A 27,247-nucleotide genomic window follows, 5' to 3' on the forward strand; every position below is an offset into this window, starting at 1 on the left:
GCGGCGGCGGCGCGCTTAGAGGAGGAGGGTCTAGCCGGGTGGAAGAAGTCCAGCCCGAGGTGTTTCCGCTTCCGGTGTCAGTTCGAGGCGCCGCCGCCGCAGCCGCCGGAGCCGCGATGCCTAAAGGAGGTGAGGAGCGGGCGCGCGCGGCCCGCGGGCCTCGAGGGACGGCCCGAGTCAGGCGCCCTCTGTCCGCTCAGCTCGCGGGCGTCTCAGAGAACGGCGCAGAGGGAGCATGTCCGCGCCGGCTGAGGACGAGGCCTGGGCCTCGACGCCCAATTGTCCAGCTGGGGAAACTAAGGACTGTAGCGGCCTCGAGCCACTCACTCGGGGGTCTGAGGAGACTCAGAGGCTTTGGGTCCTCGTCGACACGTAAAGCTGATCTGGGCCGCGCTTTTCCTGGCCTGGGGGATCTGGAGTTTCCTCCCATTTTTAGGCTCGCGGGGAACTGAGTCACCGCGTCCTGCGCCTGTGCCGGGCCCGCCTGCTTCGCGCGTGAAACGTGGGCCTTCTGGGGCTCGGGAGGAGGCCTGTCTGCTGCCACCTAATTTGATGCTCTTAAGCCTGGGAGACCTAGCTTTGACTGCCCTATTTGGCAGCGGCTCGATGCGTGCCTTTAAGCCAGTCGCCTAACCTCCCCCTGTCTTAGTTTTCTCACGTGCAAGTGGGGGTTATGATTATATATACCTCATAATACTGATGCGAGCCTTAAACTAGGTAATCCACGTGGAGGGCTCAGTTCAGTGCGGGACAGTCGCTAAGTGCCCAGTAAACAGTAACTATTGTTATTCGTAAGACTTTGCCAATTCCTTGGCCAAGACGGTAAAGGATCCATGGCTTCCCAGTACATTGTCGACCGTTCTCCGTCCTTTTATCCCTAAGAGTCAATAGTTCTAGACCCACCTATGTCACTGTCTAATCCTGTAGCCTTGAACAAATTATCACTTTTTCCAGTCTGTTTTCCTCATCTGAACACCTGGCTAATAACCCTTAGCTTGGAGAGGTGGGATCGGATTCATAAAATTATACAGCACGCGACATGCCTGGCTAGCTCCTGGCACAGAACAGATTTTGAATTAATATTGGTAGCTCGTGTCATGTTGATTAAGATGCGTCAGCCCACAGGAAGGTCTGCTTGGAGCCTTTTCAGACCTAAATGACTTCCTGACTCTCTACTCTGAGAGATAACGGGTTTACAGAGCTGAATCCCTTTAAACCTCGCTCTCTACTGATTTATTCTGTGGTAGGAAGAGCCATGTCTCCTCTGTGTTCCTCAGTCTCCTGCAGGAGGGTACTAAATGAGCCCTCCTGGCTTCAGAATTCTAAGAGTCCTACTTAATAGATACTTTGAGCCAAGATTGGAGGTTATAATTAGAAAATCCTAACTGTGGATTCTTGTTTAAATGACTTGGCCTTTTGGCTTGTGTAAGCTTTATGGGCAAAAAAAAAGGTTTACATTTCTTGATTCTGTTCATTTGCTTGAAAAGCAAAAGAAAACATGAAGATGTTTAAAAAAAATGATGAAATTTTCTAGGAGCAAAGGACCAGCTCTTTGTTATATAACTGTGAAGCGTTTTAAAGGCATGGAGAGCTTCTGATAAAAATTACTGTAGACCAAGCCAACATCAGTATCTCACAGCCAAGGATGCTGGATGAGAGCCTATACTGGCAATTTTGAGTTGTTTCTATTAGTTTGAACATTAAGAGAGAACAGGTGTTACGGTTTTTTTGATGGCAAACTTGACCTCACACAGTAGGACTTTGATGAACATAGAATGAGACACCCCTGGGAACCTGGGTAGTCATTAAAAATGGGTGGTGTGGTCTGTAGCAGCTCAATTATGGCTCTGCAGCTGCTGTCTAGGAAATCAAGGGAGGCCAGGATCTTTGCTGCAGTCTCTGGAGCCCAGAGCAGCTCTGGCTAATTACAGATTCTCTGTTCTTGATGCAAGACTCACTGGAAGTCAGGTGGGTTGCAGCCTCCAGGAGACGTGGAAGTGGATCAAGGCCACAGCCACCCCAGTGTCCTCTGGGACCAGCTGAAAGGGTGCCTCCCTCCTTTAAAACTGACTGATGACTTTAGTAGGGGTCAGACTAGTATCTTGGCTCCAGATTGTCAAACTGTAAAACTGATTCTCTGTGATGAACTTTAATTGCTAGTCACATTTTTAACTCTTAGACGGTAGTCAAGTTTATTTTCATCTTTAACTTTTTTTGCCAGCTATGTTTCCTACTCCAAGCACAGGAAGGTTTTCTCTTACAGATTTGAAGTGTTCTTTTTCTACCATACCACTTAGGTGAATGTGAAGTAGTTTATTATATTCCCTGTAGTAAATCACTGACGTGACCAGTGGCCTTGTTTTCTTTTCCCCACCAGGTCCTATATTAGAAGCGTAACAGTCATAGCAAACCTTTTTGTAGCGCCTATCCAGTGCCGGGTACTGTTCCAGTAGTTTCACACATGTTAACAAATCCATCCTCATGACAGCCCTATGAGGTAGGGACACGGGTGAAGCAACTGAGACTCTGGCAGGTTAAGTACCTGCCCGCAGTCATAGAGCTAGCAAGTGCTAGAGCTGAGATTTGAACCCAAAGGTTGGACTCTGATATGTGCACTCTTCCCTGCTCTGCTGTGGTCTCAAGTCTCCTTGTGTATGTAATGGGGCCAGCCATGATCGTGCGCAATAGGCTTGGTCAGGGGGATCAGATGAGCCCGTGCCTGAGACAGAACAGTGCAAGTAAAAAGCACTGTAGCTTTGACAGCAGGGACATGAGTGCTGCACATTCTCATCAGTGCATCTAAGTCAGCCTGGTGCTTCTCAGGGGCCAGGAGATTTAGCCAGTCTCTCCTTGCACTGCGCCCTCCCCCAGATCCTCCCCTCAGGTCTTATTTGTGGGAGCCCGCATCCAGCACACAGTTGGTGCTGCATCAGGTGACCACATGTTGCCTCTTTTGTCCCTTTGAACATGGGAGGGTGGGGAAGCACAGGTCTTGGGTGGTGTTTGGGGAAGGATAGGTGAGGTTCTGCAGCCTCTGATGAGAGCACCTCAAGCTGGATACAGCCTGGGGCTCGGGGTGTTCAGGGTAGCTGCTCCCTTTCCACCTTCCTGAACTGCCGATCCTCGTGCAGGGAGAAAGGGAGGCCACAAAGGCCGGGCAAGGCAGTACACGAGCCCTGAGGAGATCGACGCGCAGCTCCAGGCTGAAAAGCAGAAGGTCAGGGTGAGTACGAGCCTGTCCAGTCCATGCCAGTGGCCAAGAGTGGCATTCTGCCTTTTGGAATCCAGAGTGACCAGGCAAGGACCACCCATTCTCAGGAAGAAGCCAGTGCCTGAGGTTGTGGTGGGGGCGGGGCAGTGGTGGACAGCAGGTAGCAGATGGGAATCCCAGAACTACCAATCACGGGGAGGGCCATCCTCGGATCAGTTAGGACTCTCTTCATTCAGCAGCGTTTGCCTTGGTAGGCCTCTCGTCTTCGTCCTGGGTTCCTGCGTTTTGGGGGCTCTCCCTCCCCCAGGCTCTGCCCATCACGCCTTGGGCTCTCAGCCACGCTACTGGTGTGCTCCAGCCATGCAGGACGGCTGCCAACCCCAGTGTGACGTGATGCCCTGCCTTCCCACGCCCCCAGTGGGCAAAGCGCCGTGCATTCCTCCAGACCTTGCTCAACATCTCCTCTTCTGTGACTCTCACTGATGCTACCCACCCTTCCCCCTCCAGTCTAAGCTTAAGAGGTCCCTCTACTCTGGTCCCACAGCGTTTTTTCCAGCCAACTGTCAGGAAACAGAATGTTTCCATCGTTGGTGTCCACGTCCCAACCACACCATTAGGTCCTCACCGGGATAAGAGCCAAAGGGAGCGCAGTCAGGCTGGATGAGTGGCACAGCTGTGAAGTGCTTGGGAGAAAAAAGCCGCATCTAACTGGGCCGGGGGAGGGGGGTGAGAAGCTGGCGACTGAGCAGGACCTTGGAGAGTGTGTGGGTAAGTGTTAAGCGGGGGAGTGTGTGGTTTTTGTAACGAATGTTTTTGGTTGGGAGGCAAGAAAGGCGGAGGGAAGTGGCATGCCAGGGTGTTGTCACGGGAAGCTGGTGCAGCAGGGCGTCTGTGTGGGCAGGCTGGAGTGGCTGGCCTGCCACTGACCGTGGGAGTGGAAGGCAGGGGAGGTCTTGCCCAGGGAAATGAGTACAGTTTGGCAGCTGCACGTGGCAGCAGGGGGAGCAGGAGAGGAGCTGAGCTGGACTGTGGTTTCCAGCCCCGCAGCCAAGTCCTTCGGACCCTGGGAGACTGAGCAGCTCATCCAGGCTCTCTGAGGTACCTGGGCTGGGAAGAAGAGCAGGGCCTTTTATGGCCGTATGAGGGTTTGCTGGACTGGGAATGACTTCTAGGCTGTGGAGCCAAGTGGACAGGCTGCCTTTGACCCAGGGTCCCCCCCTGGGGCCAGCATCGCAGAGTAGGACTGTTATCATACTTGGTTGCAGCCTTCTGGGGGCTTAACTTCTCAAGGTCCACAGTCTGGGGGCGAGGTCATAGTCTTGGGGGCTTGTTTCACGTTTCTGATTCCACAGATTGTTCATTTCTGAAGCAGGAAGAAGAGGAACAAGGAGAAGAAGGTGGAGATGGGGCTGCAGGTGACCCCAAAAAGGAGAAGAAATCCTTAGATTCAGATGAGAGTGAGGATGAAGAAGATGATTACCAGGTACTGGGTCTTACAGGGGCTTGGGACCTAGACTCACCCATTCAGCAAACACCAGTTGTGTAGTGGTCCCAGTGGTACATGCAGAGTCCTTGCTTTTAAGGGTTTACATTATAATGGGGAGTTTTGAGTTCTGTTTTAGACAAGTTTAGGTTGTGATGTCAGGTACCCAAGTGGACGTGTATACACACAGCCGGCTGGGTATAGGTGTCTGAAGCTGCGCACAGTGGTTAGATTAACTGGCGTTTGGAAGCCGTCTGTCTGGTCTCTTAAAGAGAAATGCTGGGATTGACAGGGCCTGAAACTCTGACCAAACCTGCTACATGGAGAATTTGTGCTCTCATTTCTTCCTCAGCTTCCCCAGGGCAGGTCGGAGGTGTGAGCTCCACGTTCTGGTGCCAGCTCCCCACACCTGTAGACTGGGTGGCTCATTCCCAAGTCACATTTCCCTCCCATTACCTGGATGGCTGGGGACTGGCATCCTTGGTCTGCCTTGCTCTGGGGATCCAGCATTGCTTGTTGTAGTCAAGCATGAAATTCCTTGGGAAGCTGCTTTTGGAGGCTGAGTCAAAGTGAGGGAGTAACCCTCTAGGCTGAGAGCTTGTGAGTTGGGCTTGGGTTCACATCTCATTTCCTGTCTACTTCCCGGTGGCCTCAGGCATGTTATTCTACCCTGTGCCTCCCTTCAGCCACCTCTGAAGCTGGGATAACATCCTTGCCTGCTGGGACTGGGCACGGGTGGGGCTCAGTTCACACGCACTTACTCCCCTTGCACCTCCCAGGCTGATGCAGACACTCCTGCGTGCTGTTCCCACCGGAAGGCTTGGGCCGAGCGTCGCGTTGGACTCGGGGTGGAGCAGGAGTTTGTCCTGGTCCATGCGGGTTATTGGGAGAAGGTGGGTGTGGCCCCTGGGCCCTGCAGGACCAGACTTCTCCAACACAACTTCTCATCCTATCTTAGCAAAAGCGCAAAGGTGTAGAAGGGCTCATCGACATTGAGAACCCCAACCGGGTGGCACAGACAACCAAAAAAGTCACACAGCTGGACCTGGACGGACCCAAGGAGCTTTCAAGGAGAGAAAGGTAGCCTGTGCTGCTGGGCCTCGTGACGGGCAGGGTCTGACCTGCAGAGGGCTGAGGCATCAGCTCCTCTGCCCTCGTTTCCTGGGCTCTGGGGTCCCCAGTGGCTAGGTGGGGGCTCCAGCTATGGTGTTTATTTCTGTTTCATCTCCTTCCCCCAAAGGCCCTATAGAAGCTTCTTAAAAAAACAAACAAAACAAAAAACATCTTTTCCCCCAGCAGAAACATAGCAGGGAAGATAGAACAGCGGATTCAGATCTGAGTGTTGCACTTGAAGGAAATAATATATGGATGGTTACTCTACAGTCCTTTTCTCCGAGACACCCCCACTCCAGGGACACTTCCCTTATCCAGCCTGATCTGACCATTCTTGGCCTGCCTCCATCCCTCATGTCATGGCCATAGGATCGGGAGAGGACTAGGGGCTCTTGCCGTCCAGAGCAGTGCAGGGAGGTCTCCTGGCTACCCCAGTCCTCTCTGAGTCCCAGGTGAAAATGGAGCTGCTGACAGCTCCCCTGTACGCTGTAGGAGGATTGTGGCCGAATCCTAAAGTGTCCTGTACAGGCCTGTCTTTGACAAGTCGTTCCCTGACTTTTCATGGCCACCAGGTGACATCGGGCCTTACAGGAGGTTGAAGGCTCTTAGGGAGAGCCACTGTGGTTTCTCTCCTAACTGGGCTGCTAGATTTAAATCCACCTTGCTGTGTTGACCATGACAGCTGAGGGGTTTCAGAAAACCCCATGGAGGGGAAGGTCCACTGGCTTGGGATGTGGTTGGAGGCTGCTAAGGACTCTTCCCCCTCAAGCAGCTTCCTTCTCACCAGTGAAACCAAGTGAGGTTGCAGAGCCGACGGCCTCTGCTTGTCTGGTGAGTGTCCATCGGGAGGGGCAGGTGGAACCAGGGCCCCCTCCCCAGCTTGGGCCTGGGCTTGAGTGGCCTTTATTCTGGCTTCCACGTCCAGTTTGGCTGATAATGTTGGGAAGGATATCCCCTGTGACACCATTTTATCCAAACAGAGAAGAAATCGAAAAGCAGAAAGCAAAAGAGCGTTACATGAAAATGCACTTAGCGGGGAAGACCGAGCAGGCCAAGGCCGACCTTGCGCGACTGGCGATCATCCGGAGGCAGCGGGAGGAGGCCGCCCGGAAGAAGGAAGAGGAGAGGAAAGGTGAGTCTGGAGCCTCTGGTGTGGGGGCCAACTCTGGTTTTGGACAAGCTACCAAGCCCTGCACTTAAGCATCCTTGCTGCAAAATGGGCGGGGTCACGGTGTTCAGTAGAGGCCCCTGCTGTGTGTGTGCGCACCTGGGCCTGCCTTTCTCAGAGTCAGATGGAGGTGGGTGTTCCTGCCAGCACCTCCCAGGATGCTGGGAGAGCCCGGCAGCAGTGGAGCCAGATGTGGGTTTGAATCTCAGCAGAGCACCGTCCACAGCATCTGAGGGAGGCCTCAGGATGCACCTGCCTTCGATGCTAGAAGGTTCCACTATGGTCTGGGGTGCCCTGAGTAGCCAGGAGAGCTGCCTGGGGTTACCACTGTATGCCTGAGGGGCTGGGGAGTTTATTGTGGGCGTGGGCTTGATTTTTATGGTGCAGACCCCGATGAAATCTGGCCCAGGGTCCCTCTTCCCCATGCCCTCCCCTCCAGGGGGGCCGAAGGCCGTAGGGTTTCTTCCAGGCCAGATTGGCTGTGGGGAGTCAGTCTGGTCTAAAGGAGCATTTGCCTCGTGACCTTCTGGCCTCATGCACTCCTTTCTCCACTCAGTGTTGGAGAGTCGGGGGTGTGGGGGGCATGAGTCTGTGGGGATCTTGCTGTCCTGACTTCTAGGCCTGGAAATGGGAAATCAGTTGCCCCAGGGCATTGTCCCCACACGAGACATAGTTATCTCAGCTCCCCACTAAGTAGCTCTTGTTCACAAACCCCAAAGCAGGAAAGGACCTCATGTGTAACTATTTTGAATGTTGCTGCTGATTGCAGACTTCAGAACCCACAAGGAAAGGTTAGAATTACAGGGTTCTGCCTGGGGGTGGGGTAGGAATGGTGTCCGTTTGCCCAGTGGAGTGCACGTTGGTGGGCCTCTGTGGAGGGGACAGCCACCCAGACTTGACGAGAATGTCTGGACACGGGCCAGCGGGAGGGCGTCAGGCTGGGCCCTTCTCCTCAGGTCTCTGCCTCATCTGCCAGCTGAGCCAGTTGCACAAAAAGTTTTCTGAGGCCTTTGGATGTTTGGTTCTGCTATTCTGGGATGGGCAGGGAGGGCTGTTTCGGTTTGGTAGTGACTCCTTCCCTTCCTGCTTCTCAGCAAAAGATGATGCAACTTTGTCAGGAAAACGAATGCAGTCGCTGTCCCTGAATAAGTAGCATGGCCTGTGGGAGGAGATGCCAGGGACCGGGCCATGCTGCCAGGACCTCTGCTGTGTCTCGCCCACCCTGTGCCCCGGCGCCGCTGCAGCCGCCCCTCATGGCGAGGAGCCCCCCACGGCCTGGGACTTCTTCATCTTGGCACGGAAATCGTTTGGGGGGATGGTGGGTGGGGGGCTGGGGGAGGGGGCAGCTGCTATCTTTGAGACAGAAAGATGCAGGGCAGCATTTCATATGTAACCATTTGAATGTTTTGGCTGTTTTTAGAATTCAGAACCCTTGTCGGGGGCGCTGGGAGGTGGGGTAAGAGGAGCTTCGTTTGTCCAGTAGGTTGTGCGGCCAGGGAGGTCAAGCCCCTGCAGCTGCTGACAGGTTTGCGACAGCCAGCTCCCCCCCCCCCCCCCCCCGGCTGTGTTGCCTGGGTGCTCGCTTGGAGGGGCTGTCGTCTGGGAGCCCGGGTTCCTGAGGGTCATGGCTCCTCCCTGGCCAGTCCCCTCTGGCTGAGACCTCCTCTCTGCCCTTTCCACCCCTTCCCCCACCCCCTACTCTGGCCAGGCCCCGGGCCCATTCTTAACCCTGCCCGTGGATCATTTCAAGAAACCTGTTTACTCTGTAGCACCCAGGCCAAACAGGCTCCACAAACCCAACTTGTATATTTGGCAGATTAAACGACATTATCGTAATCCTGGTTCTGTGATCCGTCTCTGGGCCCCCATGCCTGGGCTGCCTTCACCCAGCAGGGCATGGTGTCACTCTCAGGCAGGCCCATTCCACAGGATTCAGGTAACACTGATCCGGGTACAGGCACCGGACCCTGGACCTCTGGACTGGGAGAGATTTCAGGATACAGAAGCCAGTCCCCTTCCTTTTAACCAAGTAGGGACCTCAGGCCAGAGCAGCCAGGGACCTGTCCACTGCACACAGCAGGCAGTTGGCAGCACCAGGCCTCCCTGGCCTGTCCTCTAGGCGCCCCCTGGTGGTGACAGCCTCAGGATTTCGGTGCTGGACGCTTCCCAACACCCAACATGACTGCCAGGCATTCATTACCTCCTTCATGGTGTGGGTGGCAGTGGGGAAACTGAGGCTTAGCACAATCATGTGGGCTGCCTGCAGACTCAACCACAGTGCAGGCCCTACTTGTGCACCACTCCGGGAGGGGCGCTCCGCCTCCTAAACTGCAGTGTCCTGAGGTGACTGGGCACCGGGCAGGGCGGTGGTAAAGAATCAACACTGTGTGGCCTGCACTGTCTCCTAAGGACTTAGAACTTGTCTCCTGATTTAAAGGAGAAGCTCTCCGGAGGGACAGGCCCTAGAACAGGGGGGAAAAGTTCGGATTCTAGGTACAGTTTGTCCTGCAGCTGTGATGATGGTTCACAATTAGGAGAGCCACTGATGTAACTCATTACCTACTTAGACTAAAAGAGAAAAACCATGATTATAGGAACAGCTGAAAAGCATGTGATTAAGCAAAAATACCTTCTGAGTAAAATAGGAACAGGGGAAAAAAATCCTAAAAAATGATGAGCAATTATTAAAAACCAACTGCAAACATCAGATGGAGAAATAGTAAGTTTCCATTAAGGCCCAGAACCCGCCTGGAATGGACAACCACCTGTTTAGGAATCTGACTGCTGAGTGAGTGACAGGAAAGACACCTGGTCCTGGCGTCCCCCAGGCTGGCCCCCGGTGGGTAAGGAACCTTTTAGGGGAAGACCCTTGGGTTTAGGATCAATTTTGCCAGCAAACAAAAATAAGCTATCAACGCTTTGCCCAAACTACCGTCTCCTTCCAGACACACAGGCCAACATGTCTACAGCTGCATTTTTATTACCTCCACATTCTGAAGCGATTCATGACCAGCAGAGTGCTTTGGGGACTTTTTTTTTTTTTTTAACAATAATGAAAGCATTTCCTTAAGAAAAAGGCAATTGTTCTTCAATAGGTAAGAAAAGCCCCCCACCCCTCCCCTCTCCCCTCCTGAGGGAGCAGCCCCCGTGGGGACCTGAACTGGTACCCTAGAAACATTCAGCAAAGCGACCCTTAGCCTCCCTGACCCCTCCCTCAGCAGATGGGATGAGGGCCAGACTCCTCACAGGTCATTTGATCTTAAGGTCCTTCAAGGCTGACTCCAAGCTCTGGAAGGGCACAAGCAGAACAGACGGGCTGGCTCTCAGCTGTCCCTCAGGGGCCTGGCCCACACTTGCCCCCGCCCCAGCCTTGCCCAGGACAGAGAACCTGGTCTTTGGGGTCAGACAGACCTGGGTTTGAATCCCTGCCTTAAAGGTGCCCGGGGGCTGCCCTCCTCCCCTACCTCATCCTAATGACGTGCTCTGCTGGAGGCATCCAGCGAGGACAGGGTGGTGGGGGAGGGGCCCTGTGGGGAGCTGGGGTGGGGCCAGCCTCACCTTTACGTCCCAGATGCTCATGCCACCGTCCATGCCTGTAGTGCAGAACTGTGAGCACTTGGCCTTACCCCCGCTGAGCACTGAGATCTGGCTGCAGAGAGGATGAGGGCTTTACAGATCCCAGCCTGTGCCCATGCTGGGCTCCAGCCCACCCTGTCCTCCAGGAGCTCCCCAACTTCTGGGGGAGCCCTCTGTAGTAAGACATGCAGCCTGGGTATGTGTGTCCAGCAAGGAGAGCCCGGGAGGCAGGCTGTGACAGGTAACACAGGATGGGGCTCGTGCAGTACTGTGCAAGGTGCACAGCACAAAAGGGGACACACAGGCTGGGCAGGGCCTGGAGGACACGTGTCTGGAGTGACAGCAGCACAGCAGGGTGAGGAAAAGCAGCAAAAGACGGGGCTGGGAAGACTTGGAAGCTGGACAGAGGGGCCCAGTCTGAGGACACTGGACCAGGCAGCCACAGGATTTACCCAGCCCAGTCCTGCCACACTTCTTCCTCTGACTGGCCGTGGGGTGGGCACCGGGGGCTCGCAGGATTTGGGAGGTCCCTCGCTCTGGACCCTCAGAGAGGCTGCTGCGAGACCCTCAGTTCCGCCCTTGCCCGCCAGGTTCTAGCACTAGACCCGCTTCGGCTCTGGCCCTGTCCGTGAAGACCGCAGCCCCCACCCCTACGACGGCCCCACATGGCCGCCTTGTCCTAAAAATGCAGTGAGGCTGCTGCTCTGCCCCGACCTGATGCTATTTTTGCGCAGCCTAAAGAAACTGACCAGCTTCTGAAGACAGGGCCCCACCCAGACGCTGGGAGGTGTGGGTGGAGCCCACCCTCCAGGCCCCACCCACCCCGCCCCTCGGCCAGCGCTCACCTGACGCTGTTCTTGTGCAGCGAGTCCAGGCCCGCGCCCGCCGCCGCGCTGCCCCCCGAGCTCGCCTTCTTGTCGAGGTTCTGGAAGCGCTCACGGGCCGTCAGGCCGCGCTGCGAGCTTTGCTTGGGCACGTCCAGCCGCCCACCGAAGCTCAGCGTCCCCGCGGCGCCGTCATAGGTAAATAGCACTGGGAAGCAGTCATGGCCCTGCGGCAGGTGGGGTGCATTTGGGTGCACTGGAGTGCCAGCCTGGAGCAGGCGCAGCACCCCCATCTTCCGCATAGGGAAACCGAGGCCGAAGGGGAGGCGCGCTGATGGGCATCTGGCCAAGAATTTAGTGGCTCTGGACTTTGGTAGAGCTACTGGGAAACCGATGCCAGCCAGGGGACAGCCCACAGCTGGACGTTGCTCTAGGCTGAGCATGCCGGATCCCCCTCAGGGACCCCATGAGGTTTGCTGAGGCCCGAAAAGAGACTCGACAGTCAGGTGTGCAGGAGGAGGGCGGGAGAGTGGTGCTCTGCCGGACGCAGGGCCAGACTGCACCCTCCTTACCAGTACCGGTTCTCTGAGTGAGGTGTGGCCCTGCCATTTCCACTGGCCGGTAAAATGTAAGCAGAAACGTTAGGGTCCAGGGCACGTTCCCATCTCCCCCCTGACTCTGTGCAGTGGGGGAGTATGTTGGAGACCAAGCCTCCATCTACACCAAGCAGAGCCCCCGTCACAGCACCCCCGCTGGACACTCAAAGTGAGCAAGAAATAAACCTTTACTGTGTGAAGCCCCTGCAGCTGAGGGTTTTGTAACTGCAGCGTAACCCAACTTACTCTGACCAACAGAGATGGATGGGTGGGAGGGAGGGGGACAAGGAGAGAGCTGCCTGGGCACCTTGGGGCTCCCTGGGAGGAAGACTGCTGACACTGGCCACTGCTCCCCTCCCCTCCCTCCTTACCGCTGCCACCAGGCTGTTCTCCGTGATGAAGGTGAGGGCCAGCAGCGGCAGTGTTTCCGAGGCCAGCGTCGCAACACTGCGTGAAAGAGGGACATCAGCCACCCTGGGCCTGCCTGCTCGGTGCCATGGTTGCCCTGTACCTGGGTGGCCTGTACTCACGCCATCTTCTTGTCGGCATCAGCCAGGCACACGGTGCTGTCGTGGCTGACCCAGGCCACACGGCTACCGCTGGCTGAAAAGCAGACGCCGTGCACCCAGCCACAGCTGCTGCTGGACTCGAACATCAGCTCCCCGAAGGGCATCTTGGAGCCCCACGGGGTAGGCGCTGGCCGCTCCTCCACCTCCTTGATGTAGGCTGAGAAGATCCTGCCGGGGAGGCAAAAAGTGGAGGTGACTGAGGGGCTTGGGACAGGCCCAACAAAGGACTCCCTCTCCCAAACGGGCCTGGTGAAGCCAGAGCCGGCTTTTCATGACCAGCATCTTCACACTCTGACAAGTCTGGGCCTTGGTGCCCACTTTGTGCAATGGAGTAGGGCCAGAAGGTCTCCCAGCTAGGAGTCCTGAGGGCTCCTGGGGTCCTCAGGGCCCTCACCAGATGACTGACCATCCATGGCTGACACGGCCCCCAGGGGGTGTCCTGGTCCCCCTCATGCTGGCCATTGCACTCCACACCAGCCCCTAGGATGCCCCTCCTCCCTCCTGCGCTGCACCTTGAACCAACCCTGTCCCGACTCCTGTCAACTCTCCTGCACACCACTCTCACACAGTAACCCAGACAGCCAGGGGTCACCTGATAGATCAGGGTGGGAACAAACCAGCTCCCCACCCACCAATGAGCCTCATCAGAATGTCATCCTCTCTGTGCCTGGGGCCTCTAGTGCCTGGTGGGGCCTCGTTTCCCAAGGGAGATTCAGAAACCCAGGCCATCTGCCTGGAGCTGGGAGCTGGAGACCTTGGGAGACTTGGGGTGCTGGGCCCAGAAGTGACAAGCAGCCAATGGCAACTGGAGACTCTGTGTTTCAGGCCTTGAGATACTGAAGCAGGGCTTGTTCCAGCCTATCAGTCATTTACACCTCAGTGTGAAAAAGTACACCCACTCATTTTCCTCCAGACAGAAGCCAGGAAGCTGAAGGGGTAGGAGGTTCTAATGAGGCAGGACAGGAGGGCCGCAGAAAGAAAGCTTGCTGACATGAAGAGGTGTTAGGGGCAAGTCCTGTGAAGACTCCCCAGAGGCTGGAGACAGGACCCAGGATGACCCTTCAAGGAACAAAACCTCACAAGGTTGACTGAGGCCTCTGGTCACCCTGCTGGCAGCAGAACTGGTCTGGAAGGCGGGATGTGGGGCACCCATGACAGGGCTCCCCTCCACCCGCCCTCCAGTCCTTGTTCCTTGTTCCTGTGTTGATGTCAGAGCCACCCCCCTCACCGGCACTTGAAGTCGCAGGAGCCAGCGGCCAGGAGCACGTTGTTGGGGTGCCAGTCCAGGCTGAGGACGGTGGAGCGGATGGGCTTCTTGATGTGCTTGCACACCCACCTGGGCGGAGGGACAGAGGGACTGTCACCCTGTCCAGTGCTTTCTGGGACCTTCTAGTCCCAGTACCTGTTGGTCTGCAGCCCTGGGGTCCTTCCAGCCCACTCGGGTTCTGCCCAGGCACCCACCAGTCATTTTCCTGCTCAAAATAGCAGATGGAGATGACGCGGGAGCCACTGCCCACAGCGAACTTGTTCTCCTGGGGGGCCCAGCGCACACAGCGGGCGGCGCGGTTGATGCGCAGGATGACAAGTGTGGGCTTCCACGTGCGGCCCTTCAGCGTCCACACGTAGGCGTTGCGGTCTGTGCCGCAGGTCACGATGCGGTTACTCTCGGGGGCCCAGTCGATGCCTGTAGGGTGGGGAGGAGCCACTAGGCTGCAGTTACTCATACAGAGGTGGCCCTACAGTGTCCACACAGGAGGGGCTGAGAGGCCACAATCCGGATGAGAGCTACTCCTGGGGGTGCAGCTAGAGCTCACTGGGGGTGTTACAGCTCTCCCCCTACCATCAAGCATAAAAGAAATGGGTAATGCTGAGCTGCTGGATCAAGCCTTTCCTAAAGCCTGCAAACTCTTTGAGTTTTTCAGTAACATGAACCAAGGTAATCCCTTTATAACTTAAGCCACTTTGAATCAGAGCTGTGTTACTTGCAGCCCGAACTGTCCTAACAGTGAGTAGGTGGATGGCCCTGGCCAGCCCTGCTCCGCCCCCCACCTCCTTTCAGGAGGGTGACTGCAGCCAGCCAGGCCTACCTGTCACCTGCCCGTTGTGCTCCTTGAGCTCATGCACCTGGACCCACTTGTTCCCGCTCTTCTCGTAGATGTGCACCTCATGGTTGTTGGGGCAGATGGCGATTTCTGCAGGGAGACGGGCTGGCGTGGGCAGTGTGCACCCAGGCTCCCCACTCTTCCCGCCACTCCCCCTACCTGGACCACCCTCACAGGCTCTCCTCCTCTGCTTCGGGGGGTGCCCCCGAGGCCCCGCTGGACCCCCTTGTGTCATCTCCCCAGGAGCCAACCTCCACCTGCAGCCATCGCCCCCTGTGCCCCTGGACTAGTCTTGTGTCCTCTGGGAGCTCTCCCCTCCCCCGCTGCTGCCCTGCTCCGCAGCTCCAGCCCCGGCCTCATTACTGCTCCTGAGAACACCAGGCTCTCCCTCCTCTGGGCCTCTGCATCTGCCCTGGCCCCCTCGGCTGGACCCCTCACCTCCTCTGGGTCTCCATGCAAATGCCACCCCACCCCAGCAAAGGCCTTCCCTCGCCATCTTTTCTAAACCAGTGCCTCTGCCTCCATCGCTTTCCCCTCATTCTGTGTGTCTCTCCAGAGCTCATTACGCTGCCCACCACCACAGGTGACATTTCCTGTCCCTAAGCCCTCTCCCGGCCTTTGAGCCTGAGCGCAGGCCCTGCTGTCGTGCCCACCTGGGTCCGGGCACCCACAGCAGGGCCTGGCGTGATGACCTGCACTCTGGCCTCCACTCCCTATGCCCGCTTGCCTGGGTGCTCCTACTCAGGTCCCCTCCCTCCTAAGCACTCAGGACCAGGGGTGGAGCCAGGGGACAGCCTCTCGTGTCATGGTGGGGGAGGCACTCACGGGTGCGGTCCTTGTTCCAGGCGTGGCAGCTGATGGGCTCCACCAGGAAGCTGTGATAGGCCATGGCCGCTCCGCTCCTGTGCCCAAGATGGGGAGGGAACCCAGGTCAGCCCCGCCCGGCCCCACTGGCCAGCCGGCCTTGCCGGACAGCAGCAGCGGCCACCCTGGCCTCCCAATTCTGGCCTCAATTCTGGCCTGGTGCCTTGTTTCCCTCCTGGGGCCTCAGTCTCCCCTCCTAAAATGGCAGCTCTCATGGGAGGTCTCAGAGGCTCCAAGAACTAAACAAAGGGTGGGGTGGGGAGTTGGGGGAATGGGTGTCGGTGAAACCACTACAGCGAGTCAGGTGTGCTGGGACCCTGTCCCAGACAGGCCTTCACTCATCATCCATGCCTCAGTTTCCTTATAGGTGAAGGCCCACCTACCAACCACCCCACCAACAGCCCAGAAGGATGGGGTAAGGGTGAAATGAAACAAATTCAGAACCCGAGAGTGGTGCCCAGCATGCATGTGCTGGCCCTCCCCAACCCCAGCTCAGCCCCAGCACATCCCTCGCCTCCTCCCCGGCCACTGACCTTCAGAGGAGCCCCCTAGGCCCGAGGTGGGGCAGGTGCACACCCAAGGCCCATCACGGGCAGCCTCCCTCTCACTCTCACCCCTCCTCACCCAGCTCTGCTCACTTCGGCCCCGCAGCCCTGGACTGGCTCCTCCCAGCAACTGCCCTCTCAGGCCACCCACTTTCTCACTGGCTGTTGTTCTTTGTGCTAAACTTGTAGCCCACAGCCAGTCTCCATGCCTGGAGCGTGCCGGGCCTCCTGGCCTTTGCACATGCTGTTCCCGCTGCAGGGAAGGCCAAGCCTGATGTGCCTTCGAGGCCAATTCTGTCCACATTTCACAGTGGCATGTTATTCTCTCTGAGCCATCAAATACCTCTCCCCCCCCCGCCCCGTTCTATTCAGCAAAGTCCTACTCCGTAAAGACCCAAAGTGAACACCACTTCCTCAAACCCATTCTCTCCCCACCCCACCCTCCCCAGCCCCCACCATGACTCAGCTTCCCAGAGTCACAGGGACCCAGGGTTGGAGCCCTGCAGCACTGCTCACCAGCTGTGACCCTGGGCATGTTACTCACCCTCTCTGAACTTCATTTTTGCTGCATCTGCAAAATGGGAATAAGAATCCTGCCCCCAAAGGTGTAGAGGGTGAAGTAAGATGATATACTACGCCTGGCACGTAGTAGGTGTTCATGAAATGTCAGCTCTTGGTCCCTAATGGACGTGATGACACCCAGCATGCTTGACCCGTTAGGAGTGGGCCTCCCAGCCAGACCAGGGGCCGGTCCTGGGGCACACGAGCCTCAGGTCTTCACCCTGGCTGTTCCCTCCGCTTTTGGAGCTCTGGCATGGCTCCAGAGGCTGGCATGGCTCCAGCCCTCACCAATGCCATTCACGCCTGCCTGTGTCTGGCCCACCTTCTGAACCAGGCAGCCGTGGGCCCCACCCAGCACTCCCCTCCCTTGTCCCTGTTTATTTTCTCCACAGATGATCAGTATCGCACATACACTGTGCACACTTATTCTGCCCGTTTTTCTCTCCCCCTGATTTTTGACTATCTTGTTCACGTTTCTATCCCCAGGGCCTAAATGCTGGTCACACAGTAGGTGCTCAGTAAATATTTGATGAACACAATTGTTCATGACCATTAGTGCCCAGGAGGGTAAGCTGTTTTTAAAAATGTAAACCAAAAAAAAAAAAAAAAAAAAAAAGCCATGCAGCATTTCCTGGGTGCTCCTCTCCCACCAGCTCTGAGCACTCTTGTGTTCTCGATGGGAACGCTCAGGGGTCACAGCACCACAGATGTGGAGGCTGAGGGTCAGCAGGGGGAAGCCACCTGCCCAGAGTCACACGGCTCCCAGGGACAGGGGGCGGTCACCAGGAACTCGGCTGCCTCCCCCACCAGACTGGCAGGCTTGCATCCGGTGGACGGACCCCAGGAAGGCTGCTCCTCAGCCCGGGGCCTGAGCCCTGCCTGCCTGGAAGCTGGTGTTCAGGCCGGGGTCACCCACACAGCTGCCAGGGGCCCTGGGGTCTTTCTCTGGTGGTCTCTACCAAGGCCCCTCTGGGAGGAACAGCATGGGTCCAGGCCCAGGCTCCAGGGCCCGGCTGCAGTGTGGCCCATTCATTGTACAGCGGGGACTCCGGGACTCACAACCCATCTGCCCCAGGTTGCACCACAGAACCCACCGGGCCTGGCTTCCTGCCCCCCAGCCAGCCATGTGGTGAGCCCTGTCCGGCCTGCCCACCTCCTGCTCAGCCCAGACGCAAACCACCTGCTTTAATTTACAGCAGGAAGTCCTGGACAGTTCCTAAAGCTGCCCGGTCATGTGCGCACACACATGCATGCCCAGGGCAGGGACTGCATCTGGTCCCCCGGGCCCAGAGCACGGCACCAAGTAGGGACCTCGGGCCACATCTGCCGAGAAGGAGAAAGCGGACACACGTACTCACGTGCGGCCTTGTACACACACAAGCACACTATTTTTCCCAGCTGCACATGTGTGCTCGGCCTTGCACATACAGGCACACCACTCCCCCGGCAGCTGCCTCCCAGCCTCTCTCTCCTTACAAGGCCTCTTTGTGTAAAGCAGAGGCCCCGGAAATGGCACCTCAGAGCCCTGGGCCCAGGGCAGCAGGCCCGATGGGGCTTCCCCGAGCGCTTCCGGGACATCTGGGCTGGGCAGAGGGTCACCCATGTCCACAGATGACAAGACTCGGGACTGGCAGCACCAGGCCTGTCTATCCTGCTGTGCTGATCTGCCCACCCCCATCTCCCAAGGTCACCAAGGGTGGGGAGAGCATGCCAAGGCCAGAAGCCCACTTCCCAATGCCAGCCAGGTTCTTCTTGGCCCCTGGGCTCCAGGGTAGGCCAACTACCCCCACCCCGTCCTTCAGCCTAAGTAGCCCAGAAGGAAGGAGCCCTACAGTTGCCACCCAAAGGATCCCTGGACCCTAGACTTGGCCAGGAGCAGAATCCAACTTCCCAACTCCAACTGTCACAGACTCGCTATGTGGCCAGGAATCTCTGCTCCTCACAGGGTCTTGGTGAATAAGTGTTCAGATGTGTGGGCTGGGCTGTAAAAGCCCATCTAGTGATGTTCCTGAGTTCCAGGCTGTGAAGATGGAGAGGTTGGGTCTGCTGAGGACAGCAGCCCCACACTGGAGAGGGAAGAGTTGTTAAAGATGGCCACAGCACAGTGGGACAGGTAGGGAGGGAGGTTCAGACCACATCTATCAGCCAATCACACTTTAGTATAAATTCAGACAGAAGTACTCCCTAGTCTACTGACTGACCAACACCTTAAAGGGAGGAGGGGGGATGGGTGAAAGGAGTGGGAGAGAGGAAGATGTGTTTCCCCTTTTTTATAACTTTTTCATAACTTCTGCAAAGCAATTGAAACCAGCAGAGCCTCAGTTCTGACTTCCCACCCCCACAAGTTACAAATGAGGAAGTGGGAGCCCAGAGAGGGGTGTGGCTTCTGCAGCCACTGCAGCCTCAGGTTCTAAACTCCTGGCTCAGGGATCATTCCGTGGGACAGACTCAGGGAAGCAGCCTTCACACCAGGCCACCTTGTCACAGGAGCTATGACTTAATAATTCCCAGGACAACCTCCGCCCTACCAAAGGCAGGAAGGGTAGCTAGGGGTGCCCAACACTGCCAGCCAGCCACCCCGCTGAGTAAATTACAACCAGGGCTGCCCTGCCCAAGTGTGCCGACAGTGCAGTACCTACTCCCCCCACCCCCACCGTGCCGCCTTCCCACCAGCCTGGAGCCAGGATCTCTGTGCTCCCAGGAGCACTTCCCTTGTGGCCGGCACTGGGTGCTCAGGCTGAATAGACGGGGCATCACCCAGGGCTGGGGGTGCGAGGGCACAGAGAGCACGATGGCCGGGAGGGGCCTTGGGTTTCCAAAGTGGGGCATGGGTCTCCATGCAGGGGGTGCCATGCACCGGGGATGGGGATCAGAGAATCTCTTTTGTTCACAGAGGTATCCCCAGGGCCAATTAGAGTGCCTGGCACATAGTAGGCGCTCAGTGTTTCTTTTTTTTTTCCTCTTAAAAATTTTTTTTTAATTTTATTTTTTTACTTATTTCTTTGGGAGGAGGTAATTAGGTCTTTTGATTTTTTTTATATTATACTTTTTAATGGAGGTACTGGGGATCGAACCCAGGACCTCATGCATGCTAAGCATGCACCCTACCACTGAGCTATACACTCCCCAATAAATATTTCTTGAATGTGGTTGAATGAATGAATCACATCCTTCTTTTTTTCCTTCACATTTTGGAGGTGGTCTATAAGGAATATAGCGAATTATTTCAGTGGCACATGTCAACTGTTTGTAAATATTTATTGGGGAGTATATGCTCAAGTTTTTTCCTGATGGGGTTAATGAGCAGAAAAGCATGGAAATCTTCCATCTAAAGGGTCCTCTCTGAGGATTCAGGGGAACTACAGCTCCCTTCCAAAGCAAAACAAGCCAGGCAAAGCTAAGGGTCTCAGGCCTGGTGTCCCTTCCTCACAGGCTGGCTTCAAATTCTAACTCTTTTTTACTGGTTTGGTGCCCTCAACCAACGTTCCTCTCACATCTCTATCCAGAAAAGTCTGGGGCTGGACGAGGCATCGTCTGTACGTTCTTTCTTGCTTTCAGAGAAGCTCTGCCAGCCAAGCCTTCTTTGACTCCAGAGGTTTGGCTGTGTTTGAGGCTAAACCATGCAGGAGCTGCCTGGAGCGAGGATCTCTGCTCTATAGGCACTCAGGGAAGTCCCCACCCAGCTCAGGCGCCTGAGGGAGCTGCTAGCAAGCCATTTTGCACACGTGCTAAGCTGTTACTCAACTTCCTGTTGTGTGCGGAACAGCCCTTGTCACCCCAAACAGACCAGCCAACCCCTTCCCCCCAGCTCTGCTCCTGAGGCCTTACAAACCAGGCAAAGTCAAGTTAAGAAACTTGAGAAGACTCACAAGGCACCATAAAGCACCAGCTAAAATAATCCAAGCAAAACAAAACCCCAAAACATAAAACTCAGTGCTGGCAGGACTATGGAGAAATTCTCATTTGTTGCCAGTGTGCTCAGCCTTCCGGAAGAGATTTATCACATTGGTGATAACATTCAACCCAACCAACTGGGTGGGAACAAACAATAGAATAACATGAACAGGAACTTAACAAATTGTTAACACTCTTTGGTGGCATAAACTCAATTTGTTGCTAATAAAGCAGCCGCCAACATTTTTTTTAAGAAAACATGTTCAAAATAACCCCCTTTATAATGATGACGGGGTAGAAAAATGCAGGTGACTACAAATATGTTAAGAGAAGTAGATCTCATCCCAACATGTTAACATCACTATGTCGCTTACATACAAACAGCGCATGTAATTAATTCACTTACTTGGCATCTATAAATGCTCAGAATTTGTCCAGGACTTTGACATACATTCTCTTTTACCTCCTAAAACAAGCCTAAGTAAGAAGTTTTCTGGTATTTGTTTTAACCTTTGTTTTGTACAGGAGGAAACAGACAAAAACCAAGCTTTGCTCAAAGTCACCCAGCTCCTAAACGGCACAGCCTGGGATTCTGACCCCAAATCTCAGAGGTTAGGTTCACCTGGACACTTTGATAAATGTTGGCAGGCCTTACAATAGCAGCAAGGCCGGTAACTGAACATTTATCGTGTGTGCGCCTGGCACATTGCCAAATGTCTTACACACATGATCACATCTAAGCCTAGCAACTTGAAAGTTTCCCATTTTCCAGAGAAGCAAAGTTGAGGCCCCTAGATGCCTTGCTAAGGTCAGTGGCCAGTGAAGGAAAGAGCTGGCCCTCTTCCCAGCGTCTTGTCCCCCTTCCCAGCGTCTTGTCCCCGAGACCTCACCGGCCTTGGGTTCTCTTAACCACTGGGTAGCACTGCCCGCCAGATTGGAGGAGCCTGGGAACAGCCTGGCATAACCTCCGCGTCCGCACTAGGCTACCGCCCGAGGCTTCATGCCAGTTATTACTATATCACGGTCCCGGACCTGCCCCGGCCCTGCCCCGGCCCTGGCCGCTGTCCCCGCGCCGCCGGCGAGGGAGGGGCCGTTCGGATCACTCCGGTCCAGCGCCCGAGACCTCAGAGGGCGCGTCCCCAACCCCGGCCAACCCCTCCCAGGACCCGACCCCTCGGGTCTGGCTCCGGGGGCCAGAGGCGGGCTGGTGGAGGGGGCGGTGGCCGGGAGGGAGGGAGGGAGAGGCGAGGCGGGCGGGGGCGCCAGCTCATTTCCCGGCAGGAGCAACCCGGAAGGCTGGAGGATGGAGGGGAAGTGACCTGGGCGTGGGGCCCTCGCGGCCCTAAATAACGGGGGACACCGACGGCAGGGCAGAGTTGGGGGTGCGGAGGGAGAGGGTAGGCCGGGAGAAGAGGCAGGGGAGGGGGAGGCGGACGCGCAGGCCTGGGCGCCCCGAGGGCGCAGAGTGCGGGGATCGTCGTGCTTCCCTGGCCGGGAGGAGGGTGCCCGCACACGGTGCCCCGCGCGTCCGCTCACCTCCAGGCGAGCCCCTCGTGCCCTTTCTCATCCCCGAGTTCCCTTCGCCCCCACATCTCCTCGGGGGATCCCCACCGTGTTCTCCCCACCTGCACGCGCCTCCTCCCCGCGCCCTTTCTCATCCCCGCGCCCCTCCACCACGACTCCCCACCTCACGGCCGCCCCCTGCGCCCCCTCACCTCGGGGCGCCGCGGCCGCGGACTCTGGGCAGTCGACGCGCCGAACCGGCTCTGGGCCCCGCGCTGCGCGGCCACTTCCTCGTGGGCGGGGGGCGGGGCCTCCCGGCTCAGCCCCGCTGTGACGGGGCGGGGCCTGGGCGTCCGGGAGTGCCCAGGTTCCGCCCACCCCCCGGGTTAGGGCTGCCGGACCCGGGGCATCCAGGCGCTCGCCCCTCGCCCCCTTGCGTACTGGGAAACTGAGGCTCGGATCGGGGCGCCCTGACTGGGCTGGAACCAGAGCGGGGCAGCGCCCACGGCCGCCCACTACCGCGGGGTCGGACCCTCGGGCCCCAGCCTCGCGGGAACCACACCTTCGTTCGCGAGTTGATGCCCACTGGGCGCCAGAGTGCGGGTGTGGGCAGTAAGGCGTAGCCCCGGCAGCTGGCCCGCCACCGGTGTCCTCACTCCGAAACGGGCTCTGACCCCGGCTGGTCCAGCACCTTCTCGGTGCCAACTTCCTGCCCCTCTTTCCACCGCAGGCCGCTTCTCGCCTTTAAGTTACGCGGCGGCCTTGCAGCCGCCTGAATCTGGGTCTTGGGCCAGGTGGTCCCGAGGGGTCTTTCCATCCCTGCCCCCTGCCCCATCCATGGAGATGTGGCCAGGTGGCCCGGCAGATGGAGGTGACCCTCTCATGCGTCAGGCCCCTTACCGCAGGATTCAGCTCATCTGGTCCGCCAGGCACTAAGTACATCAGCGGAGGAGTGTGGGGTCTTCACCAGTCTCAGGAGGTCCGGAGCCAGGCACCCACGCTGTCAGGTTTCTGGGCTTTGACACATGCTGTTCTTTCTGCCTGGAACACCTGTCCCACCCTGTCTGCACCTGGCCAACTTTTTTACCCTGCAGGACATGAATGAGTGTCCCTGAGGTCACTTTGACCCCAACCCCCACCTCAACAGGATCTGTGCTCACCAGCCCCAGATCCTATTACACAATTCCACCCCCCGGGATGGTTGGGAGGATTAAATGTGTCCAAGGGTGAGGAGCATTTTGAGGTGAGCACACAGTGTTCAGTAAACTTCAGCTTTGATTAGTAAGACCCCGAGCCTTGCTGGCTCTGAGGAGACACTGAGGGGCTGTTACCAACCCCCCCACCCTCGAGCCCCATCCAGCCTGGGCAGATCCAAGGGATGGCTTTAGTCAGGAAAAAGTTTCAGACGGCCTCTACTGGCAGCCTCCTTCCCATGGGGACAAGCACAGTTTGGTGACCCGTGTTCCTGGCTACTGTTTACCCTCCCCAGCTTTGTAGATGCCTAGGGAGTGACCCTGGGTGGGACTGATCCCCACCTCTGATGGTGGCCCCTGAGTGCTCTAACCCAGTCAGCTCATGGTTCCCCCACCCCCCACCCTACCCCTACCCAGTCCTGGACTTGTGACCTAAGATGGTCTGGTCAGAGAAAGCCCAGGACTTCTGATGAAGATGGAGGGGAAAGCAGTGCCTTCTGGGTGACATGTGTGATTCCCAGTACGAAAGTGGAAGAGCCACAGGGAAGCCAGATGACACAGGGGAGTGTGACAGAGGGAAGCCCAGGAAACGACCAGAGCAGAGCCCTGGTCAGCCTCTGGCTGACGGCCTGAGCCCAACCTGCCTGCGGGGGTTTTGGATATGTGAGCCAAGGAATCTAATTTTTAAACTGGTTTGAGTTGTTTTTCTGTTACTTATCACAAAAGCATCCTAACAAGTATGCACACCTGAGGACTCCCTTTTCCTCCTTGTGAAACTGAGCTGATTTGATGAAAAGAAGACTCAAGCTTAGTGCAAGCAGAAACCAAGTTTGCATTATTCAGCCTGGGGCCTAGAGCCATGCCTGGCGTGGAGGAGGAGCTCAGTATGTATCTGCTGAATGAAAGAAGAAGGAAGGAACACGTCAGGTGAGAAACCTGAGCCCAGCTCTGGCTCTGCCCGGTAACCTGGAGTGTAACTTCAGGCAGGTCACTCTCCTTGCAGCGCCTGGGTTCCTGCCTCTGTAGACTAACATCTCACAGGCCTGCAGTCATTGTGGGAAGACCCAATGGATGGGAAGCACACTGCAGACTGGGAAGCCATGGGGGTGTTATTTGAAATGGCTCCCTTGGGGAACAATTTTCTAAGCCTTAAGTGGAATGAGTCCTTGGGTGGGGAGACCCTGGGGGTGGAGGAACTTCATCTGGAATTCTCCGAACAACTCAGGGAGCTGTTTCTTCCTGGCATGTACCTCCCCCGTGCAGCCCTGGGATGAAGATGCTACACTGTCCCTTCTTTTCTGCCTTCTCAGGATTCCCAGGAAGGCAGCCACATTCCCAGGCTGACTCTTCAGGGCTGACTGACTTGGGGAGGGCTGGCAGCTGGGGGCTGGTGCAGTGTCTCAGGACCCTTGAGGTCCTTTCTGGCTTTCTGCTCCTTCCTCCTCACTGCACTGGCCTTCCTGCCTCCTGGTCACAAGATGGCAGCCACGCTCCAGGCATAGGGACTTCAGAATGGGCAGGCGGGTCAAGGCAGTGGGACACTAGGGAGGAAAACCTTCCCCAGAGGTGCCCAGCATCATCTCCTGCTGTATCGGCCTGCGCCTGGCCCCAAATGGGGTCTCTCCCCGATATCAAAGACTTGCCACCCAATGCCTGTCACACCCACTTCCAAGGCACAGGACTCAACTGGGAAATTTGGTCTATGAGGAAACCCCACAGGCAGCGCCAGACGGGTCCCCTCCCCTTGGTACCAATGACATCCCCCTGCTCCTGGGCGCAGTGACAGAACTGGGCTAGGCTTCTCCTCATCTTGCCCCCGCCCAGCAGAGAGTGGGTATCGCTGGGGCTCTGGGGAGACCACCCTGGGTCCAACGGAGGCTGTCACTCCCTCTCTGGACTTGAGTCTTGTCATCTCCAAAATGCAGCAACAACTGTCCCAACCGCACAGGGTGGCTGTGAGGAGTTAGTGCCCACCCGCCGGCGCTTCCTGCCGGGTTGTCTCCCCACATCCTTCCTCAGCAACCCGTCTCAGGGGACAGGCTCCACCTTAGTGGCTTTCAGACTTTTTGATCACGACCCACAGCGCTCATGTTGTGTCCTCTCCACGCCCCCACGTGGATCTGACACAGAAGTGTCATAAAGTGGTACTTACTCCGCACACTGCAGAATGTGGTTTTCTCCCCAAGTGCCAGCGAGGATTTTACAACTGACGAAGGGGCTCTGGGCCTCAGTTTGAAAAACTCTGCTCTAGACCCTACTTCCTTCTGTTTTCGGAATTGATCCAGTGGAGTAGTTTCCTGTGGGAGCAACTTACCACAAACTGGGTGGCTTCAGATAACACAAGTGTCCTCCCTGATGGTCTGGAGGTCAGAAGTCCGCAGCTGGTCTCGGTGGGCTCAGCTGGTGGTGGCAGGGTGCTGTTCCTCGTGGAAGCTCCAGGGGAGAACCAGGTTCCTTTTTCCAGCTCTAAGAGGCGACCCGAGTTCCTGGGCCTCCTCACACTCTGACCTGTGTTCTATCATCACCTACCTGCTTCCCTCATGTAAGGACCCTGTGATGACACTGGGCCCACCTGGATAATCTAGGATACTCTCCCCAATCTCAAAATCCATTTTTTTTTTAAGGGGAGTAGGTAATAAGGTTTATTTATTATTTTAATGGACGCACTGAGGATTGAACCTAGAGCCTTGTATAAAGCCAACCACGTGCTCTGCCACTGAGCTCTGCCCTTCCCCCCAATCTCAAGATCTTGAACTTAATCCCACTGACAAAGTTCACAGGGTCTGGGGATTGGATATGAACATGTTTGTGGGGCCTGTGATCTACCTACCACACCTAGTACTTCAATTACACACACACAACTCCAACTACGTAGCTTTGTAACAATTTAGACACTGATGTGCACTGTTCAGGGTGGCTTTAGTCCCTCAGCTCCATCGCAGGCACCTGAGGGTACGAGGCCGTCCCATCACTGCTTCATCAGGCACACATGAGAACGAAAACCCTTGTGTGACCGTTGGGCCAAGCTGTATGGTCGTGACTGAGCAATTAATCTGGGTTCTGAGACTCACCTGTTTTCTCAGCATAACATTCTGGGAAGAGCCTGCAGACTCCTTGGTACACCACTCCCACCCTGCCCCACTGTTACTAAGGGTCTCTGGGGCCGACTGCAGGGCATTGTCAAGCCTGAAAGCAAACCTTGGCTGAGTGACAGAATTTACTAACCCTCTATTACCCCCATTTTTTACAAGTGAAGAGACCGAGGCTCAGAGATGTTAACTGTACTGCTCAAGATCACACAACTGGGCAGAATGTAACCTGACACCAAAACCTCCGATCCAAGGGCTTTGGCCAGCGTGTCCTGCAATAGTCAGGGGTCACCCAGAACCCTCCAAATTGGTGGTCACTGGACCGAGGCCTGGTCTGAGCCTCACAGGCAGGGCGGGGAGAGAAGGGCCCTCCCACGGTGAGACCGCAGCGCTGTGGTGCAGCACCGCAGGGCTTTGGCTGCCCGGATGGGGAGGGGCCAGCTTCCGTGGGTGTGAGTTGACCCAAGTTAAAAAAAGAAAAAAGATGACTCTGTGCCTAAGTTCTTGGAGGCCAAGTTAGTACATTGTTTCTTTCATGGAATACATTGTTTCTCTAAAATCCTCTGGGCTTACTCCCCAAACCATGTGACTTCATGAAACTGCACAGAAATCTGCAGCTAATTCCTGTTTCTTGGCCTGCTTTTGTCTGTCCTGGCTCTGTGACCACCGCCTTGCCGATGCACTGGTACAAACACATGTACACAGAAGAGCTCCTGCCACTGGGGGTCCAGAAAGGATGCTGTAGCAAACTGGGAAGAGGCCAGGGGTCAGCAAGAAGGTGAAGTTCCTCTTTTGAGAACACCATGATGTTCCCTGAGAAGCGCTGTTAGACCTGAAACTAGAGCTGTGTCCGGACCCCTGCTCTCCCAGACCTGAGAGACCCAGAATAAGGCCACCCTCCAGGCTGCTCTGTACTCACTTTCCTGGCAACTTACCTATATTTGCACCTCTCAAGA

At 56.4% G+C, this 27,247-nt stretch overlaps 2 protein-coding genes and 1 long non-coding RNA gene across 4 annotated transcripts; 1 reads left to right on the forward strand and 2 right to left on the reverse strand.

The window, feature by feature from the left end:
- The first annotated feature begins 8 nt into the window (after nucleotides 1–8).
- Nucleotides 9–8,811, forward strand: PDAP1 (PDGFA associated protein 1). 2 transcript variants are annotated; one of them, XM_010992192.3, is made up of 6 exons: nucleotides 9–129; nucleotides 3,132–3,223; nucleotides 4,581–4,694; nucleotides 5,653–5,774; nucleotides 6,788–6,939; nucleotides 8,070–8,811. In XM_010992192.3, exons 1-6 carry the CDS (start codon nucleotides 117–119, stop codon nucleotides 8,126–8,128), a joined length of 552 nt encoding a protein of 183 aa, XP_010990494.1. In that variant the 5' UTR covers nucleotides 9–116; the 3' UTR covers nucleotides 8,129–8,811. The 2 variants fall into 2 exon arrangements, with proteins under 2 accessions (XP_010990494.1, XP_010990495.1); XM_010992193.3 differs by having other exon boundaries at nucleotides 4,584–4,694.
- LOC135319242 (uncharacterized) lies at nucleotides 3,938–5,653 on the reverse strand. Its single transcript, XR_010377712.1, has 2 exons — nucleotides 5,456–5,653; nucleotides 3,938–4,574 (listed from the first exon to the last, which is right to left on the reverse strand). It is a non-coding gene; the product is annotated as an uncharacterized LOC135319242 (long non-coding RNA).
- Nucleotides 8,812–9,937: 1,126 nt separating the features above from the next.
- Nucleotides 9,938–22,339, reverse strand: ARPC1B (actin related protein 2/3 complex subunit 1B). The gene is made up of 10 exons (XM_031432501.2): nucleotides 22,222–22,339; nucleotides 15,468–15,544; nucleotides 14,628–14,732; nucleotides 14,002–14,224; nucleotides 13,769–13,876; nucleotides 12,502–12,708; nucleotides 12,343–12,418; nucleotides 11,397–11,602; nucleotides 10,534–10,624; nucleotides 9,938–10,263 (listed from the first exon to the last, which is right to left on the reverse strand). Exons 2-10 carry the CDS (start codon nucleotides 15,529–15,531, stop codon nucleotides 10,225–10,227), a joined length of 1,119 nt encoding a protein of 372 aa, XP_031288361.2. The 5' UTR covers nucleotides 15,532–15,544; nucleotides 22,222–22,339; the 3' UTR covers nucleotides 9,938–10,224.
- Nucleotides 22,340–27,247: the final 4,908 nt, after the last annotated feature.

This window comes from Camelus dromedarius, chromosome 24 (genome assembly GCF_036321535.1).
Source record: "Camelus dromedarius isolate mCamDro1 chromosome 24, mCamDro1.pat, whole genome shotgun sequence".
NCBI classification, from domain to species: domain Eukaryota; kingdom Metazoa; phylum Chordata; class Mammalia; order Artiodactyla; family Camelidae; genus Camelus; species Camelus dromedarius.

What these genes read in the sequence shown, in the direction of transcription:
- PDAP1 (XM_010992192.3), top strand. An exon ending in CTGAAAAGCAGAAGGTCAGG is followed by an intron (nt 3,224 to 4,580) that starts GTGAGTACGAGC and finishes TCATTTCTGAAG; the next exon opens with CAGGAAGAAGAGGAACAAGG. An exon ending in GAGCTTTCAAGGAGAGAAAG is followed by an intron (nt 5,775 to 6,787) that starts GTAGCCTGTGCT and finishes TTATCCAAACAG; the next exon opens with AGAAGAAATCGAAAAGCAGA.
- ARPC1B (XM_031432501.2), bottom strand. Translation starts at nt 15,531, where the DNA reads ATGGCCTATCACAGCTTCCTGGTGGAGCCCATCAGCTGCCACGCCTGG. An exon ending in CTGCACAAGAACAGCGTCAG is followed by an intron (nt 10,625 to 11,396) that starts GTGAGCGCTGGC and finishes TCCTCTCTGCAG; the next exon opens with CCAGATCTCAGTGCTCAGCG. An exon ending in TGAGCATCTGGGACGTAAAG is followed by an intron (nt 10,264 to 10,533) that starts GTGAGGCTGGCC and finishes GTGCCCTTCCAG; the next exon opens with AGCTTGGAGTCAGCCTTGAA.